Raw genomic sequence first — 20730 nt, 5'->3', positions numbered from 1 at the left:
CTCATTGAATTATATCCTTCTCCTCCCTGTTTAACCTTACACCAGCTAAAGATCTAAGGAGTTCTTCCAGTTATGTGTTCTCTCAATCAAATCTATTTCGTCTCCATCTAAGGTTCCAATGCCAATTCGAGTTCTCCCAACCCCCTAACTCACCCACATGATCGTGACTTTGTTAAATAAGCATTCTTTCAGAGAACATAACAAACCTAACAAATTTTCATATTGTAACACAATTATCCTCAAACCATATATTATTATAACAGTACAACATTTTTCAATTTATATAATCCATAATTTTTAAACATAATTACTTATTATGTAAATGTTAAGTTTTTGAAATTGTTCTACAAATAATCTATTATTGAAATAATTGATTATTTGTGCAACATGTAAAAATAAATTTAACCATGTTGTACATTGTGATTACTCTAAACCATTGAGTAAAGAAACACTTAAGAAAATAATTAATTAGTAACTAATTTAGAGTAAAAATGTAATTAGTCATTGTATTGATTAAGTTAGATAATATTTTATAGACTAAAAAAATTATTGGTATATAAAATAGTTTTTTTTAATAATAAAAATTTATAAAGTAGTTCCTAAATTGGTATCTAACATTAGCTACTAAGTTTTAGCTATTAACTATTGTAGATTTTAAATTAGTCTTTAATTATAAATTAGTGATTAATTTAGAATCTAAAATAGTTAATAGCTAAAACTTCGTAGCTAATATTAGATACCAGTATAAGGGTTGAAGTATCCCTGAACTACCTCTTATATATTTATTCATTTTTTGCTGATAAAAAAAATGTTAGATACCAATATAGAAACTACTTAATAAATTTTTATTACTAATTTTAGAGATAAAAAATAATTAGTCACTATATTGACTAAATTAAATATTATTTTTAGAGACTAAAAATTCTACTGGTATCTAAAGTAGTTTCTAGTATTAGTGAATATAGTAACTAATTAAGTCAATATAGAAACTAATTTAATCAATATAGTAGCTAATTATTTTGTATCTCAATTTTTTTTATATTTAATAATTTTCTAGTAGTGCAATGATTTTTTAGTTTATAAAATAATATCTAACTTAATAAATATAATAACTAATTCTTTTTTATTTCTAAAATTAGGTGTTATTTAATAATTTTCTTGTAGTGACACACTTCTTCAAAATATGAACACACTATGCTTTGCCAACAAAAATAGTATGCACATATTATATTTAACAAATATAATAAGTTAATAAAAATAAAATGATTTTAAAATTAATTATATCAAATCATACTATTTTTAAAATTATTTTCACTATTTCTAATCCAAATTACCTTTTTTTTTGTTTTTCTCTTGATTTGTTCTTAAGTATAAGGTAGTCAATTTCTTATAGAAAGAATCTGATATTAATTGCAAGAAGATAGCGAGAAAAAAGAATCTAATGTAATGCCAAGAAGATAGTAATAGTTGGGTGGTGTGTCACATCTGTGTGTCTTGCGTTTGGTTTGGAAGTTGTGATAAGGAAAATGAAAAAAGAAAATAAAAAAAAATAGAATTAAGGTTTGAAGTTGTTTAGGCTTGAAAAAGAGAAAAAAAAATGAGTGAAAAATTAATAGATGATTATAATTAATTTGAAAGAATAAAAATTATTTATATATAAGTTAGATAATTAGAGAGATTAACATGTATTTGCTTTAAAATTTAAAATAATATTAAATATAAACAGAAATGCATGTAAATTCACTATGTAAATTCACTATGTTTTATCTAATTAGAGATAAAAATATTTCATAACATATAAATAGGTGTAAACTTTATTTTATGAGTCAATTTTTTAAGGTTGAGTTATACTTAAAGTTTATTTCTTAAAATGACATTAGAATCATTTAATTTCTATTCTAATGAAAGTTTGTTAGTCAGGCTAGCTGCTATCAGACTACTATTAAACTATTCATAAATATATAGTATCAAACACGAATTAGAGGATTTCGGTGTGATGAAGTGTGTTGAACATCTTACATAAACTAAAAACATGTAAATTTGTAAAGTTGATTTAGACTTAGAATCCAATTCTTAATAATTATACCTTTTATTATAATATTTACATAATTTGTGACACTTATGTGAAGTACGAAAATAAAAAGGAGAGTGTATTGTCTCTTTGTGAGGTGTACCTTACCTAAATGTAGAAGGGTTGTAGAAAAGTAGGTGGACGCTCATCTACTTCTTTATTTATTAAATTTTTTTTATTGTAGATTAAAAAATATATCTTTAATATAATTAATTATAAATCATATATAATCAATTATGTGAGTATGTATCACATTAAAAGAGTATAAACGTATATAACTAATTATGTATACTACTTAATCTTATGTTTGCTATACAAATGGCACCGAAATAAGCAGAAACATCATTCCCCCAGTTAGTGTCTTTCTTGACTGCTGATAAAGAAAAAACAGTCTTTCTTGACCATTTTGCATGTTTTAAAGGGTACATATGAGATCCACACAAAAACCACTCAATATTAAAAAAAACAAGGAGATTGCATTTACTAATTTGTTTGATTCTTTCTACTCCAACAATATATGAATATAAGTAAATGAAAACTTAGTTGGAGGAAAAAAAATAGAAAAGAAAATAAAGTTTATTAAAGTGTGAGTAGGAATAAAATTAGAATAAAAATTTAAACTTTTAATTTTAGAATCTAAATTTTCTTTATTCTTTTCTACTTTTTCTTACCAAATCAAGAAGAAAAAATTTAACATAAATTAGTGAGCATTCTTACTTAGTATAAAAATGATTGTTGAATTAACCCCAAATCCAATACATTGCTCTGTTCATTAAAATAAAGTCTTTTGTATATAGAAAATTGATTTTGGTTTTAAACCTGCATTACATATTTTTATTTTTATTACATATAGTATTTTTTTTCCTTAATTCTTTCTCTCCACTGAACTAATTTTTAGGATTTAACATTATCTTAGTCCCTAAATAATTTATAATAATTTTAAGTTTTACTATCTAGTAATAATATTATGTCTTGAAGTAATTTTAGATATTTTAAAATGAACCATTTTGATTTGTAAAACTCATAATAAATGAAAGGTTAATATTTATTCCAAATAACACTCATTTGAAATATAATTAATCCAAAGATTTGATATCTCCAAAAAAATTTAGATTTTTAAAATCAATAATGGAGAAAATATTTTTTATGACAGTTAAAACATAATTTTTTATGTCAATTTTGGACTTGTGATAAAAAAGTATGTACTTTATATGACGGTTGTATAACCGTTATAAAAAGTTTATTTTCTATGTCATACTTAAAAGAGATATCATAGAAGTTTCACTTTCTATGATTGATTTTTCTTTAACCATCATAAAAAAGAACACATGCTATGATAATTGAAATTATATCTATTATAGAAAATGTTACTTTTATGACACATATTATTTTAACTATCATAAAATATGTTATTTTTATGATAAATAACATTTTAACCATTATGGATCGTGTTATTTTCTATGATGGTTAAAGACAAAACAATCATAAAATATAATATTTTGTATAACAAATTTAACAATAACTGTATAGAAAGTGTATTTTTTAAAAAAGAAATTGTGATATAACTACAATAACATTAACTATAATTCTCAAGCAAATATTTTTAAAATAAAATCTTAATGATTTATCATAAATAATTATAAATTTTAAAAAAATTAATATATTGAAGTTCATACAAAATTGTTATTAACTACTACTTCTAGCATATTATTTACTGGAAATAGATTTTTCCGTTGTGTTCAAGCTACATAAAAAAGAAAAACTACTTAAAATTAAACACGGAAACGGATTAAATACAACTTATGAAGATTTTATCATAACCATTAAATGTTAAAAAATTAAGTCTATAGTCATCTTGTTTATATAAATTGTATTTAAACATGACCTTAGTAAAATCAATTTGAAAATCAATTTCCTTTTTTCAAAATTTGAAAATTGATTTTAAAATTAAACTAAAATAACAATTTATTAAATTTTTTGTATAACAGAGATACTTATTTTTAACCCAGACTACATAATGTGAGTAAAAAAAATACTTGTATAGGGATATATTTACTCACCAGTGCACATCAGATTCTTGAATAACATATCACTTTTTTGCCTTCTAAAAATAGTGCAATGACATTTGATTAATTAGAAATCAATAAAAAAATTATGAGAAATTAAGGTGTGGGCCACATCTTAATCTTCTCCACATCTTCATTCTATTTTAAAGTAAGATGTCAGCCTCTACATTTTTCAAATTTTTCTTATTATAAGAGACAAAGTAATAAAATACCAAAAAACCATATTTAAATCACAATTGATCCACTTTCACAAATAAAAAAGAAAAGTTATAGTAATAGAAAATTAATACATCATTCAAAACAGATTCTCTGAAAACCAAGGCATATAGATTGACATTTATGTCAAGCTCCTGCAATAAGGCAAACTAAAGTACCCATCAGGAGCAAATTGAATTAGAATGTAAGGTGCATATTGTATTATAATACTAAAAAATTGAAATAGAAAGTAAAAAGAAGACTTATTTAGTTTATTTAATGGATGAATATAATATATATCCTGTATAATTAAATCATCAAATTAAAAAAACATATTATTAATTTTTGAGAATTTTCGAAAATGATTTTTTTTAAGAAGATGACATAATTCACATAAAGGTTAAAGAAATGAAAAATAATTCACATAATAATTAATTTTGTATTTATAATTTAGACTCGATTTCATTTATTATGACAGATAAAAAAATAAGTGACCTAATAAATAATTTTGTATTTACAATTTTGTCACCATGACAGATAAAAAAAATAGCTGATGTAATTTTGTATTTACAATTTTGTTACTATCTCATTTATTATGATAAATAAAAAGATAATTCACATAATAAATAATTTTATATTTATAATTTTACCACTTTTTTTTTTATGACGGGTGAATTATAACCATCCTAATATATGGTCATGATTTTGCTGCTAGATTTATTTATTAATTTTAAAGAGAACTTTATTAAAAACTAAAAGTATATAATTTCATATTTTAAATATAAAATATATATACTGCAAAAAGACCAAAATAAAAGTTTATTGATTTTGTAAGAAGTATAAAATCTTTAATTTGAAGTATTTGAAAGATTAAATATAAAGATTTTTTTAATAGAAAACAAAGTAAAAACAAATACAAATTCCTACTTGCAGCCTTTTAAACATACCATTTGTGAATTAGACTTTTTTTGACATGGATTATTTTAATCCAGGGAAAAGGAAAAAGTAACAGGAGAACGTGGTTTGATCCCATCATCATCTCCACATCATCATGCTTATAAATGCACCACCTCGACAAGCAACTTCACCTCAGCAACCCAACCCACTTTTTGATACCAACCTTCACATCTTCATAAAAAAATGAGTGCTGAAAATGGAGATTTTCCAGTGTATGTGACAAGTGAAGAGGTGGTGGCAGCAGTGTTACCAATGCAAGAACATAGGCTTCCACTCTCCAATCTTGACCTGCTTCTACCTCCAGTGGATGTAGGAGTTTTCCTTTGCTACCAGAAACCTATTCTCACATCCACAACAACCATGGAGGATTGTGGCACCAACAAAATGACCTTTGGATCCATGGTGGGGTCTTTGAAGAAGGCCTTGGCACAAACCCTAATATCTTATTATGTGTTTGCTGGTGAAGTGGTGCTCAACAACATGGATGAACCTGAAGTTCTTTGTAACAATCGTGGGGTTGATTTTGTTGAAGCTGAGGCAGATGTTGAACTAAAGAACCTCAACTTTTACAACCCAGATCAATCTATTGAAGGCAAGTTTGTTCCAAACAAGAAAAATGGTGTGCTTGCTGTCCAGGTAAAAACTTCAATTTTCATATTTTATTTAGGAAAAAAATTATTTTACACCGATAAAATAAATCACATCTATTTAACAGCAAATTATAATAATATAATAATATTTTATATTAAAAAATAAATTAAATATTAATTTATTGGTGTTTTAGTGTAAACCTATTACCACCGTCTATTTGGTGACAAGAATTTTTCTTTAAATATACATAGCAATCAAACTTGAAACTGCTTTGACCTAAAAAAGAAAAACACTTGAAACTACTTTGTTAAAAACTAACGTTAACACCATGAGAAAATAAGTATTAGAGTAAAAATTATACCTACTCTTGTTACAGTATCTCTTTAAATTTTAAAAATATTATATTTATATTAATAAGGAAAATTAATGATGGTCAAGGACTAATTTTTAAAAGGAGTGATACAGACATCACGAAATGAATTGTCTTATCATGGAATTCAAGAAATAATCGTTGTACTTATTTTGGAATTGACTTTGTTGAATATATATAGTCACATATCTTCGGCTCACCTTTTTCATTATTTATCCACTTCGACTTTGCAGGTTGGTGCGTAGGTTCATCACACTTTTTTGTTACTATTTACAAACAAAAGGAAAAAAACCAATTAGTGGTTAATTAGGTTTCTATTTTTGGAATACAACTTATTAATATGGGGTAAATACAAGTTTTTTTCTGTGATTTTAGACCTATTGTGACATTGTGACAAAAAGTTCTAGTTCGCACCCAAGCGACACAAGTTGGTCAGAGAGAATACACAAAAAAGAACGTGGACATGGGTATACTTGAAAAGGAAAATGAATGTTCGAGACTCATTGCTTCATCCTATAACTCACTAAATATTAATATTTTAATTTTTTTAATTTTAAAAATTATTTTAATATTTTACATTTTATTTATATTTTCATTAAATACATTTTTTTTTATTTTTTTAAATTTTTTTATTACAAACATCACCCTTTTGAAAATAAAATAAAATATATCTACTACACAAATCAAAATAGAATGTGTGGCTGCTAAATATGGGTATACTTTTGAAAATAAAATAAATTATATCTACTACACAAATCAAAATAGAATGTGTGGCTGCTATCTATATGGTATACTTTTGAAAATAAAATAAAATATATCTACTACACAAATCAAAATAGAATGCGTGGCTGCTATATTCTTTAAGGAAGATTAGACTTTGACGCCCTCCAAAAAATACACCTACTAACAAATTGTTTTAATAAAATAATAGTATATATTAGTATTTTTTAAGTTAAAAAATAAAATAAATTTAATTAAAATATGAATATTTTGAGTTGTGTATAATAAATGTATTTTATTTTGTGGTTTTCAAAGTATCACTAAGGAAAAGGGTATTATAAAAAATATATTGACATCATTTACATTCATTTCATACAAAAATAAATGTATTATTTTAATATAATTTATTTTAAAAAATTTATTGTAGAGTTGTTGATTTTTTACTATTATAGAGTATCAAATAAACTTTATTTGCGTGAGAAGTATGTTTTTCTGTGTTGGAGATCCCATATCGATTAGAGATAATATTTTATTATATATAAGTGGGTGCAAACTTCATCCCATAAATCGGATTTTGGGGTTGAGTTAGGCTTAAATTTCACTATGTAATATGGTATCAGAGTCATTTAAAGTTTATCCTAACGAGTGTTTGTTGGTTCTATCGTGCTACCCGCTATCGGGCCGTTATTTGATCACTCATAATATGTTGTCCCACGCACGAGCTGTCACTCTCGACGTGAGAGGGTGTGTTGAACATTTCACATTGACTAGAATTAAGAATATTTCAGTGGGTGCAAGCCTCACTCCATAAGCCAATTTACATTGAGTTAGACTTAAATTTACAATTGTAATATTCTGAGATACTGTTTGGAAAACTAGAATTAGAGTCTTTTAATTGATTGTGGATGAATTTACCTAATGCAGGCAACATCACTGAAGTGTGGTGGAATAGTTGTAGCATGTTCATTTGATCATCGCATAGCAGATGGGTATTCAGCAAACATGTTCCTGACATCATGGGCCGAGATGGCCCAGCCCACGAAGCCGACAACTATGAGCCCATGTTTCCTTCGCTCCCTCCTTAGTCCTCGTCGTCCATGTTCTATTCCTCATTCCCTTCATCAAATGTACACCCCCATTTCCAAGCTCACCCCTCCTGAAACCATAACAACCCCCCACTTCAGTCGCATATACTACGTAACTGCTCAGAAACTTCACAGCATGCAAGCCCTTGTGAGTGGCAATGGCAGCAAACGTACAAAGCTTGAGTGTTTCTCTGCGTTGTTGTGGAAGATGGTTGCACGTGCGGCTTCAAGAGAGAGGAGGGGCAAAAGGGTGGTGGCGAGAATGGGAGTTGTGGTTGATGGAAGGAGAAGACTGTGCCAAAGTGAGAAAGTGAAGGAAGCGTTGATGGGGTGTTACTTTGGGAACGTTGTTTCGATACCCTTTGGAGAGAAGGTGGTGGAGGAGTTGATGGAGAAGCCGTTAGGGTTTGTGGCTGATGCGGTTCACGAGTTCTTGGAGGAGGCGATGACAGAGGAGCATTTCTTGGGGCTGGTTGATTGGGTGGAGGCTCATAGACCAGAGAGTGGGGTGGCGAGGATTTACAGTGATGGAAGCAGTGAAGGAGGGAGTTTTGTGGTGTCTTGTGGACAAAGGTTTTTGGAGGGGAAGATGGATTTTGGGTGGGGGAAGGTTGTGTTTGGCTCCTTCCATTTTCCTTGGGGTGGTGAAGCTGGTTATGTTATGCCAATGAAGAGCCCTCTAGGGAATGGTGATTGGGTTGTGTACATGCATCTTACAAAGGAGCAATTGGAAGTGATAGAGTGTGAGGCTGGTGATGTTTTCAGACCCATAACTTGGGATTACCTTAACGGCTTTTCATTTGTATTTTCTTGAATGTGTAATTTTTTTATTATTCTTGAATTGGATAAATCGTGTTTTACAAGGTTTAAATATGTTTTGTTAAAAGAAAAATTGATTGAAATTTAGAATTGGAATTTTAAAATTTATTCAGAAATAATAGAATCTGTTTAAATCCATTTAGCAAATTCTATTTGGAGAGAGAACATTACTCCGGGATTTGAAATCGCTCAACGAATCCTAATTTTCTTAACGAGTCATAATTTCCTCATCATAATAATATAAATTCTTTTAGCGGATCAAAATTTATTAAGTAGAATTAGACTCAAGAGTTATTGGAGAAAAAGCATTTTGTTAAATTCACTCAACGATTTTGTAGGCATTGAGTGGTTGAATACTTTTCAAATTAGGTTTTATAAATTTTATGAAAGTTATATTTATGGGTTTTAACTTTACAAAAATTTTGAAAGTCACTACAATAAATATTACTTTAATCAACAACATAAATAACAAATCCGTGAACTAAAGTTTAAGCAACGGTTTTTTTTATATGAGTGTGGTAGTTTGTAATATGTTATGGTTTTTATAAAGACAATAATTTTAAAAATATTGTCTAAAATCTTTATAACAATCACAATTTATAAACATTGCTTAAAGTATTGACAAAAACAACAATACATTTTGTTTTAAGTTTAGGAGAATTACTCATACAAAAGTTCAAGATGGAAAGAATAAGTATTGAAGTATAATGTGTATCGAAATGGTAGTGACCCAACAATAAATCTCACATATTTCAATGGATGTGTTCAAATTACATAAAAATTTGTCTTCAAGTATAGTGATAATGATCAACTCTTCAAAATTAAAACTACAAACTTAAATAAATATAATGTATTGTTTCTTTACTACGTATAAATAAGTTCATTCTTCTTTAAGATTGTCTTCATAGTCTTCAATGCCTTCAAGCTGCAAAAAATACAAAAGTATTTACTAATTAAGTCTAATTTAAACAAAATAAATATAGCAACTACCAAAATATAATTGTATAAAATAAAAGTGTTTTAATCAATCAATAACATGCCTTAATAAAATCCATTAAACTTTCATGTTAGGTGGCCTCTTGATAACATCAACGGTTACCTTTACCACATCAAGGGAGTGAGGAACGTTATGTAAGATGGTGGCTAATAGAATTTTCCAATGGCCACCACCTGAGGAAGCATGTCGCCCTCTACCAGTAACTGTCATTGGCCAAGCCCTCTACCAGTAACTCACATTGGCTTGTCTGGCCAATGACATTCTTCCCTGATTGTAGGAGTCGCAAAACTCCGCACATTAATTCTTGATGTCACTAGTGCAGAAATGTAAAACAAATGCGGCTATTTTAAATTTACAAATGCGGTCATAGAACCGCATTTGATCAGCACGCATTCGTAAATCTGGCATTTACAAATGCGGTCATTTACTAAGACCGCATTTGTAAATAGTGTTTTTTTTAAAGTGCAGTTTGTATTGTGCAGAAACCATATAATTTAATAACATGCATAATGATTCAGACAAATACAGAAATATAGTAATCAATTGAAATCATCAAAATGTACATTTACAAGTGATCAAATTACATATAATAAAACCACTATTGTTTACCTATGCTAGAGTTATAAAAATTAATGAAATATGTGAACCAAGAATCTCTAACATATGAAATGCCTTCCTCATTCATTGGTGTTTCTTCTGTGAATAACTGCATTGCAAAGTTGACATAAATTCGTTTTTAGATATATACATGTTCAAGAATTATAAAAATGATTTAACATATATAATACCTCTTTCCAACCAGTTTTAACACCTAGTCTTATAATGGTAATCATCCATTGCATAATGTAATAGCCACACTCATAGCTTCCTGGTTGTTTATTACACTATAATTCAATAAAAAGTAATATGTTAGTATATTGATAAACAATGATAATAGAGAAAGAAAAAAATTACAAACCTTTATTCTTATGTAGTTCAAATTATTTGAACTGGATCGACCTTTTAGGATGTTATATCCACGCCATGAACTGGTTAATACAAAAAACCTCGTTAGTAGATGGTTAATTAGTAACATACAAAGTTAAGTTTATACTATACTTACGTATCAATGATATCCTTAAATTTTGTGGGAATCTTCTTGTGTAGGGAACAGAACCACACAGCAGTCTTATCAACCATTGATAAGACAAGTAACTGTCAATGATGCCTATATCATCAATGAAAAGAGTTAGTAAATATTTAAAACATGAAATAATAATAATTGATGACATATAATTAAACTTACTCATTAATATAAGGGCATAAATAAATTTGTTTTCCCTCTTTTTTCAAGGTGTTAGTGATGTATGCTTGAGTCTCATATGAGTTTGGTCCAACGGGATTAGTATATGCAGGATCTAAGAATCCATACATATTTTCCTTCCCCTCAGTGATACAGACTCTATGCAAAAACCTACAAGTTTTTAGTTAAAGCATAATCAATAATAATTTAACATAAAGTAAATTGAATAATAGGTAGAGATACTTACATCATAAAAAATTGAATTATACTTATATTAAGCTTCTGTTTCCCAGATATAAATTCTGATAAATCTGTGTTGTAAATCATCAGTGGCAGTTCAGTGTTTATTTGAAAAAATGTATTATCCCATGGAACTGGAAAAGAATCATTGCCAATCTGACTAGCAATGAGACGTAGGGAAGCTATAGGATCGTCAACTGGAACCTCACGCTTCTTTTCCGGACTTGGTGGCTGAAAAGGTTTCTACAAGATAAACAACATTTGTATTAAATTATATGTAATATATAAATATAAATAAAAAATAATATAATGAAACGAAATTATTACATGAGGTTCGGGCATAGATCGAATGAGCTCTCTGGGCCAGGCAACGAATGTCTGAAATGCATCGGCCACAGTGGTTACCTCATCTGAAGGTAGTGGAACACGAGCATCAGGAAATCGTACTTTTTCAACTGTTACCTTTGCCACATCAGGGGAGAGAGGAACGTTATGTAAGGTGGTGGCGTTTTTATAGACTTTTCCAAGTGCCACCACCCGAGGAAGTTTGCCGCCCTTCTACCAGTAGCTCACAACAATCCTCCGTCTGCCCATTGATATCATCCCCTGATGTTGGAGGAGCCGCACAACTCCCATTTGTGCTCTTGGGAGTGGGACTAACAAGGGGTTCAATCGGCTCAGCACAAACTTGTTGCGATAGAAACTCTTGTCGCATTCGATCATTCTCCTTTTTCATCTCCAGCCACATCAAATCAGTCTCCTTTCTCATCTCCTCCATTATTTCTTCACGTAACTTAGTCTTGAGTTGAGTTTCGTTCTTGGAGGAGGAGGATGGCTGTCGTTCTGAAACTCCAAAATATAGTTTAATTCCGACCCCTTGTCTAGCTGCACGAACACGACCAGAGTGTTCATGTCGTCCAATTGCTTCAACCAGGATATCGTGACGACCTTCAGCAACAAATTTACCGTCGGATTCCAAGGAATCCTGCAAGAGTACACAAAAATCATATTTTCAATCATTAATATAATTAATGCTTTAAAAAAATGAAAATAACAAAAATAACTTACAATTTTTTCGATTATAACCCCGGATTGCTCAGAACTTGGTGCACCCGACTTTTTAATTCGGGCCCTCTTCCATTTTACATGGCGAAAAGGTGGTGATGGAGGAGAAGTGACCCCTGTTTCCACATTCTCAGACAACGTCCCCTGTTGAGATTTATCCTTTTCCACCATCAGTGTTTGCTCAAGTTTTCGATACCCCGAACGAGACATAACGTGCGGGGTAAGATTCTTCAAAGCTATCTCTTGAGCTTTCTTCCGACGATCCTGTCATAATTGAAATAAACAAACTGAAGTAAATAAGATAAACTTATTAATGTTATATAAACAAAAAAGTTACTTCACTTACCATCCAAGCCTCATTTTCACGGCTTTCTCTAAAAGACGCCATGTCTCTTCATCAATATGTTGGTACTTTAAACATGGATTTTTGTCTTTAAGGTCGCAAAAAATGTATCTCGAAGTCAGTCTTGACTTAAAGGTACGAAATTTGAGTCTGATATTGGATATAATCTTTGATCGAAGCGGTTCCACATCAGGAATTTCAAAGTTTGCCTGCAAAGTAACATTAGCAAATTAAAATTAATCAATGAATATTAAAAAGCATTATATCAAAATGTAAAGCTTACCAGAACATCCTCCCAGATCATGTTCCGGTCGACCTCTGACACCTCATCCCATGAATTAATCAGAATGGAGAGCCTCTCACGAGAAACAACTCCAAGATAGCTCATAAACTCATCTGCCTTAGGACCAAAAGCCACTCCAGTGTTGACGTCAATGTCAATACGTGTCTTCTCACCAGCAGCACGTCTCAATGCGAGACGCTTCAATCTAGTAGGTCCTCTGCTGCCTCGTCCGGATCGAGGTTTGATTGGGGTCTGATCGTCATCCATGTCTCTGTTAAAAAAATTAGGTAACAAACATTAGTTAATCTGCATCGAATTAAAATCTTATAAAAATAATACATAAAAATGTAAATAAAAAATGCTTATTTACAGGTTGCATGGAGGTTGAAAGTTCATATGCAAATTCCTTCACTGTGGTCTTTACGGGTTGCATGTACATCATCAACTACATCGTCATCTTTATTAATTATCTTTGGTGTGAATGAACAGGGGTCACCATTTTCAATATCATCTATGGTCTCCCCTTGTTTTTTGCCGTGTAAAACGACATACCAATGTTCTGACGTAGGATCTTTCACGTAGAAAACTTGAGATGCTTGTTGAACCATTATAAATGGCTCATCTCGATACCCTATCTTTCGAAAGTCCACTAGTGTGAATCCTGAATCATCAATTTTAACCCCACTTTTATTGTCAACCCATTTACACTTGAAAACTGGAACAGAAAACTTAGTGTAGTCAATCTCCCATATCTCTTCTATAAACCCATAGTATGCCATTGATCCAAGTACTGGATTTGTATCTTTCGAAGTTGAAAACTGCATTGACTCGGCTTCAAGAGTAACACCAGAATTTTGAACTGTACTCTTTTCATCCATGGACTTCGTGTAAAATATACTATTATTCACTTCGTACGCTGTACATGAGATGACATCAAACTTCAATCCAGCAGCCAACCAGGTCAAGGTCTCTGATGCCGTTGAATCCTTGAACACCTCGTCTTTAAACCAAGGCATGAAAGTTCTATTATGTTCCATCAAGACCCATTTCTCTGCTTGTCTTGGGTTATTTGCCTTCACAATGGCTTTATGAGCTTCTATGTATGGTACAACTTCATTTGTGTTATTCAATATGTACAAATGTGCTTGCAAGACTTCTGATCGAGATTTGCTTACAATATTCACACCACGTAAACATTTACTTGTAGAACGCCTGTGGTGCCATGAATTAGCTGGAACACCTATTGGATTTGCTTTTGTCATGTACTCTGAACAGAATTCAATACTTTCTTCAGCTATGTACCTTTCAATCATTGAAGCCTCTGGACGATAATGATTTTTCACATAACCTTTCAAAATTTTCATATACCGCTCAACAGGATACATCCATCTTAAGTACACTAGTCCACACAATCTAACCTCTCTTACCAAATGCACAACTAGATGAACCATGATGTCAAAAAAAGACGGAGGAAAAAACATCTCCAATTCACACAAGATAACAACAATTTCATTTTGAAGTTCATCTAGTTTTGAGGGATCAATGACTTTACAACAGTTGGAAGAGAAGAATGAGCACAAACGGGTTTTGGTATGTCTAACATTTTTTGGTAAGATCCCACGGATAGCTACCGGCAACAACTGTTGCATCAAGATGTGACAATCATGAGACTTCAATCCAATTAACTTCAAATCTTGCATTGACACTAGGCTCTTCACATTTGAGGAATGTCCTTGTGGCACTTTCACACCTTTTAGACATTGACAAAAAATAATTTTTTCATCTTTTGACATTGTGTAACAGGCTGGGGGCAAATATGTACGCTTACCCATTTCTATGGGTGCCAACTCGTCGCGTATGTTCATCTCAATCAAATCTAAACGAGCATTTAGAACATCCTTCGTCTTCCCGTTAATGTTAAGAAGTGTACCAATTAAGCTATCACACACATTCTTCTCAACATGCATTACATCTATACAATGTCTGACTTCTAACCTCGACCAGTACGGAAGATCAAAGAAGATTGATTTCTTCTTCCAAATATTTGTCACAGATGACTTTTTTTTTTACTTACCGAAGGTGTGGTCTATGTTATTTACCTTTTCGTAAACCTCAACACCGGTTAATGGAGTTGGTGGACCACTACCCTCTTGGTGTCCATTAAAGGCTTTTTTCAACCTCCGGTAAGGATGATGACTTCTAAGAAACCTCTGATGCCGAAGATATACTGTTTTCCTTCCATGTTTCAATTGTTGAGAAGCAGTGTCTTCTTCGCATATTGGACACGCTTTGTGACCCTTAACACTATAACCTGATAAATTACCATATGCCGGAAAGTCATTGATGGTGCAAAATAACATGGCATGAAGCTTGAAAGTTTCATTAGCAAATCCGTCAAGTACTTCGACACCCTGGTCCCACATTAACTTCAAATCTTCAATTAGGGGACTTAGATAAACATCAATATCATTCCCTGGTTGTTTCGGACCGGATATCATCATAGACAACATCATGTATTTTCGCTTCATGCACAATCCAGGAGGTAAGTTGTAAATAACTAGTAATACAGGCCATGAACTGTGATTTGTACTCATATTACCAAACAGATTCATTCCGTCTGTAGCTAAACCAAGTCGGATATTTCTTGATTCTTTACCAAATTCTGGAAAGTCATCATCAAATTTCTTCCATTGAATAGAATCAGCTGGATGTCGGTACATGCCATCGCATTTCCTCTCATCTGCATGCCATCTAAGATTCTTAGCATCGTCTGGGTTTGCAAACAAACGCTTCATCCTTGGAATGATGGGAAGATACCACATAACCTTCATTGGGGGTCCTTGCTTTTCCATGTTATCAATAGAATCATCATCTTTTTGTTTCAACTTATAACGTGATAACCCACACCTCGGACAACTTTTCAACAATTCAAAATCTTTCTGGTATAATATACAATCATTAGGACATGCATGTATCTTTTTGTACTCCATACCCATTGGACAAAGAATCTTTTTGGCCTCGTAATTACGATTAGGTAGACTATTTCCCTCTGGAAGCATATCCTTCAATAGCTGGAGCAATTCCGTGAAGCTTTTATCAGTCCATCCGTTTATTGCCTTCAAATTCATCAATCTTAACACCGCCGACAACCGTGTGAAGTTAGTTGATCTAGGATACAAAGGAGTCTCTGCATCTTTTGACATACTTTCATATCCATGCGTTTTTGCAAAACACTCAGCTCCCACATCACGAATCATGTCCTCCAATCGATCATCATCTCCATCATCGTGTACTGCTTCATCCATGGTAGAACCCACATATTCTTCAGTTACGGAAACACGTGGTAAATTTAATAATTCACCATGCCATGTCCAAGTTGTATAAGATCGAAGAAACCCATCACATAGCAGGTGTTCCCTCATGATATTCACATCCAGTATCCTTCCATTCAAACAGTTAACGCACGGACACCTGATCTTTGCTCCATCATGACCACTAATAATCGCGTTACGCTGCGCAAATTGTATAAATTCCTCTACTCCCCTTTCGTACTCATCACTTATACGAACAACATTAATCCAACCTCGATCCATTATATATTCTGGAATAGTTAGGATTTTCTAATAATTAGTATTATATTCTATCTCACACATTTGCCGAGGGTCGAACGCCCCCAGACTCAATCCAAACACGATAATTCTATTCTAAAAGTAACAATAACTAACATAACATAAAACTTTTATTAAAATGTAATTAACAACTAACTAAATATATATAATATAAATTTAAGAAAATACAAATTATATAATACAAATTTATATATAATAATATATAAATTAATTGTTTCCGTAACTAATTTATTAAATTATATATAAATTATAATAAACAAAAATTCAAAATACACAGAAATATATAAATTATTAGTTATAAATTCCAAGTTGTATTAGTTATTAATTAAATATATATTATAATACAAAAAAATAAAAATTCAAAATATTAAATATAAATTCAAAATATTAAATATAAATTCAAAATATTAAATACAAAACCAACCTTTCCGTCGTGAAGAAGCTTGATGGTGATCGGAGTGGAAGACAAAGGCGAAGGCGGCGACGGAAGTTGTGGCGGTGGCGGAGCAGGAAAACAGCAGCGAACACCAATGGAATAGTAACCTAAGTGCCACAAACAAAGTAAGGAAACGAAAATGACAATGGCAACGAAGTGAATAATGAATGATGCGAAAACGAAAACGAAAACGAAAACGAATGAGTGAAACTGAAACTTACAAAACGTAGAGAGAAGAAACTGAACTGAGCGCAAAACGTTGAAACGAAGAGCGGAGAAGAGGAAAGTGAAAGTGAAAGTAAACTAGTGGCGCACTTCAAATTTTTAGGGTAAAATTGTTTTACAAATGCGGTTGTAGGGTAAGACCGCATTTGTAAATCAATTTAATTTCAAAAATGCCACCGCGTTTTTTACAAATGCGTTTAAGCGCAAAACCGCACTAAATAAATGGTCGTTGTTTTACATTTCTGCACTAGTGTGTATCTTACTCGTCATTTATGCTTTGGTCTCTTGGGGGGAGGAGGATAAGTGTCGTGGTGCAACTCCAAAATATAGTTTAATTCCAACCCCTTTTCTATCTGCACGAATACGACCACAGTGCTCAAGTCGTCCAATTGCTTCAAACAGGATATCGCGACAACCTTCAGGGACAAAATTACCTTGGGAGCTCAAGGAATCCTGGAAGAGACCAAAATCATATTAGTTTTTAATATAATTAATGCTTTAAAATAAATGCAATAGAGGATAAAAATAACTTACATTTTTTCCGCAAACTATCTCTTATTGAACAAAACTAAATGCACCTGACTTTTTAATTCGGGCCCTCTTCCATTTTACATGGCACAAAGATGGTGATGGAGGAGCAGTGAACCCTGTATCAATCTCAGACCCAGTCCCCTGTTTGGATTGCACCTTTTCCTGCATCAGTGATTGCTCAAGCTTTCGATACCCCGAACGAGACAGTACGTGCGGGGTAACATTCTTTAAAGTTATCTCTTGAGCTTTCTTCTGATGATCCTGTTATAAATGAAATAAACAAAGTGAATTAAATAATATTAAGTTATTAATGTTATATAAACAAAAATATTTAAGTAACTTCACTTTCCTTCCAAGCTTCACATTCATGGCTTTGAAAAAAAAGACGTTATGTCTCTTCATCAATATGTTTGTTCTTTAAACAAGAATTTTCGCCTTTAAGCTTGTCAAAAAATATATTTCGTCGTCGGTGATGACTTAAACTGACGTAATTTAAGTTCGATATTGGATATAATCTTTGACCGAAGCGGTTCCACATTAGGGATTTTAAAATTTGCCTGCAAAATAATATCATCAAATTAAAATTAATCAATGAATATTAAAAATCATTATATGATAACAATAATAATGTAAATCTTACCCGAACATCCTCTCAGAGCATGTTTCGATCAACCTCTGACACATTATCCCATGAATTAATCAAAATGAAGAGCTTCTCACAAGAAAGAACTCCAAGATAGTTGTTAAACGTCTCAACCTTCAGACCAGAAACCACTTCAGTGTTGATGTCAATGTCAACATGTGTCTTCTCACTAGCAGCACGTCTCAATGAGAGACACTTCAATCTAGTAGGTCCTCTGTTGTCTCGTCCGGATCGGGGTTTTATTGGAGTTTGATCGTCATCCATATCTCTGTTAAAAAAATTAGGTAACAAACATTAGTTAATTAATCGACATCGAAAGAAAATCATACAAATCTCCATTGCTTTGAAGGAAGACTCGTGGTCAATGTTCTCGCCGGTTGACTCGAATGGTAGTCTCTGGCCTGCCTGTCTCCACCTGAGAATCGAACTTCCTGGGTTAAATAACTTCTCACCTGCAAAGACAAAAGGACGCCTTGGCGGCCGTTTGCACTCTGACGCTCAAGTTAGTACTGGGGCAAAAAAAAAGTAAATGTATAAAGTAGTTGTAGTCTTAGAAACGGTGTACATTGCTAGGGTTCTTACCACCCTTTTATATAGGTTGTAGCTAGGGTTTACTTCTATTATGTTACTCATATCTAGGGTTCCTGAGAAAACGTCCTTGTGCCACTATTACACAATCTTAGCGTAATCTGGAACATAAGACTTCCTTTTACTGGAGTGCAACGACTACAGTATGGCCGCCAAGGTACCAACTCATGCAGTTATGCTGCGGGGCCATCTGTTCTATGGGTGCCCTAAGTATTCACGTGTCATGCATGCAATCTTCCCTTGGAAACCCTAACCCTAACGGGCCTCAGCTTCTCCAAAGAACACTTGCTTGTGTCGTACCCGAATGTACTTAGGTCTTTTCTTATATCATTTTTTTTAGCAAATAATTAATTAAATTAAAAAATAAAAATAAAAGGGAACACTTCAGGGGTGTCCCAACCCTTATACAATACTCTCTACCTATTCTTGCATCCTGATCAGATTGCTATAACATACTAATTGTTCATGCTTAATAGAAATAACATTAACAAATTTGTTTTCCTTTACAAGTTTTGATCCACCTCTCTAAGATAGCAACAAATCTGCAGAATTTGTTTCCTCAATACCAGCATACTTCACGTAATCCCACAGCAGAAGAATTCCTTCACCATTGTCCCATTTTGGCTAATTGTTACGCATTCTAATTATAATCTCTTCTTTCTCATCACTTACCTTTCATCTTACCCCCTTTCTTAGATAAATTGTTACAAATGGGTGCCTTCTTCCCAGTTGTTTATCAATGACTGCCACACCGAAATCCATCTAGACAAAACTGCCTTTTAACTTACTTGTTGGGTTCAGTTCTCTCACTTTCTTAACATCTTGTTTTCTTCCTCTTACTATGTTGTTTGCAGGAATTTCTTACCATTACTATCTTCTTGCCCGTTAAACAACACTTCTTACTCCTCCCTGCAAAAATCCAAGTATATTCATCACAGCCCCACAACAAAATATTGAACCTCACCCTTCCGACTATGCCAGCTTCTCTGTCCTCTGCTACTTATTATTGAACATCTCCTCATCCTGTTTACCTGCAACACAAAACAACTACCTTCTACTCCACTCAAAAGACATAAAACAGAATGTTCTATAACCATGGATATACAAATCAAACACAGTTCTTAGTGCCATCCAACCTATCATGCTTTATGAATAGAATATGAAATAGTTACACAGATTGCAACAAGCTGAACTTATTTTGTTACCATATTAATACAGGTTAGGGGTGATAAAATCCATTCAGAATAAGAGAAGTTCACTTTCCTTTCTTTATGTTTCATCTAAACCCAGGATTGTACTTGTGCCAAAGTAAAGATTTCCTCTGCATGTACCTTACCTTGATTAAAAATAACCCTGTTTCTATGCTTCCATATACACCACACTACTGAAACCCACATGCTTTTCCATAATCTATTGCCTTCTTGATTTAAGCATGAGCATGAGAATTGTTCGAAATGACAAATCAAATCACTGTGGTTCACCGAACTAATCCCCAACCAGCTGAGGCACAAATTCCAAACTTTAATTGATTCCTTGCATAAAACTAAGATGTGCGTAGTTGTCTCCTCCTCCTTCCCACATAAAACGCATAAAG

The 20730-nt window shown here is 32.0% G+C and overlaps 1 protein-coding gene across 1 annotated transcript; it reads left to right on the top strand.

Annotated features, from left to right (window-relative positions):
* The first annotated feature begins 5326 nt into the window (after positions 1 to 5326).
* Positions 5327 to 8926, top strand: LOC137831071 (coniferyl alcohol acyltransferase-like). The gene is made up of 2 exons (XM_068638586.1): positions 5327 to 5925; positions 7895 to 8926. The coding sequence occupies exons 1-2, from the start codon at positions 5473 to 5475 to the stop codon at positions 8867 to 8869; spliced, it is 1428 nt and encodes a 475-aa protein (XP_068494687.1). The 5' UTR covers positions 5327 to 5472; the 3' UTR covers positions 8870 to 8926.
* The last annotated feature ends 11804 nt before the right edge of the window (positions 8927 to 20730 follow it).

The sequence above is a fragment of the Phaseolus vulgaris genome, chromosome 6 (genome assembly GCF_000499845.2).
Source record: "Phaseolus vulgaris cultivar G19833 chromosome 6, P. vulgaris v2.0, whole genome shotgun sequence".
Lineage (NCBI taxonomy): Eukaryota > Viridiplantae > Streptophyta > Magnoliopsida > Fabales > Fabaceae > Phaseolus > Phaseolus vulgaris.
The sequence above is the reverse complement of the archived record's forward strand: the minus strand, read 5'-3'. Positions and strand labels throughout refer to the sequence as shown.

Coding starts and splice junctions, on each gene's coding strand:
- LOC137831071 (XM_068638586.1), top strand. CDS start 5,473: ATGAGTGCTGAAAATGGAGATTTTCCAGTGTATGTGACAAGTGAAGAG. Junction 5,926..7,894: donor ATGGTGTGCTTGCTGTCCAG/GTAAAAACTTCA, acceptor TACCTAATGCAG/GCAACATCACTGAAGTGTGG.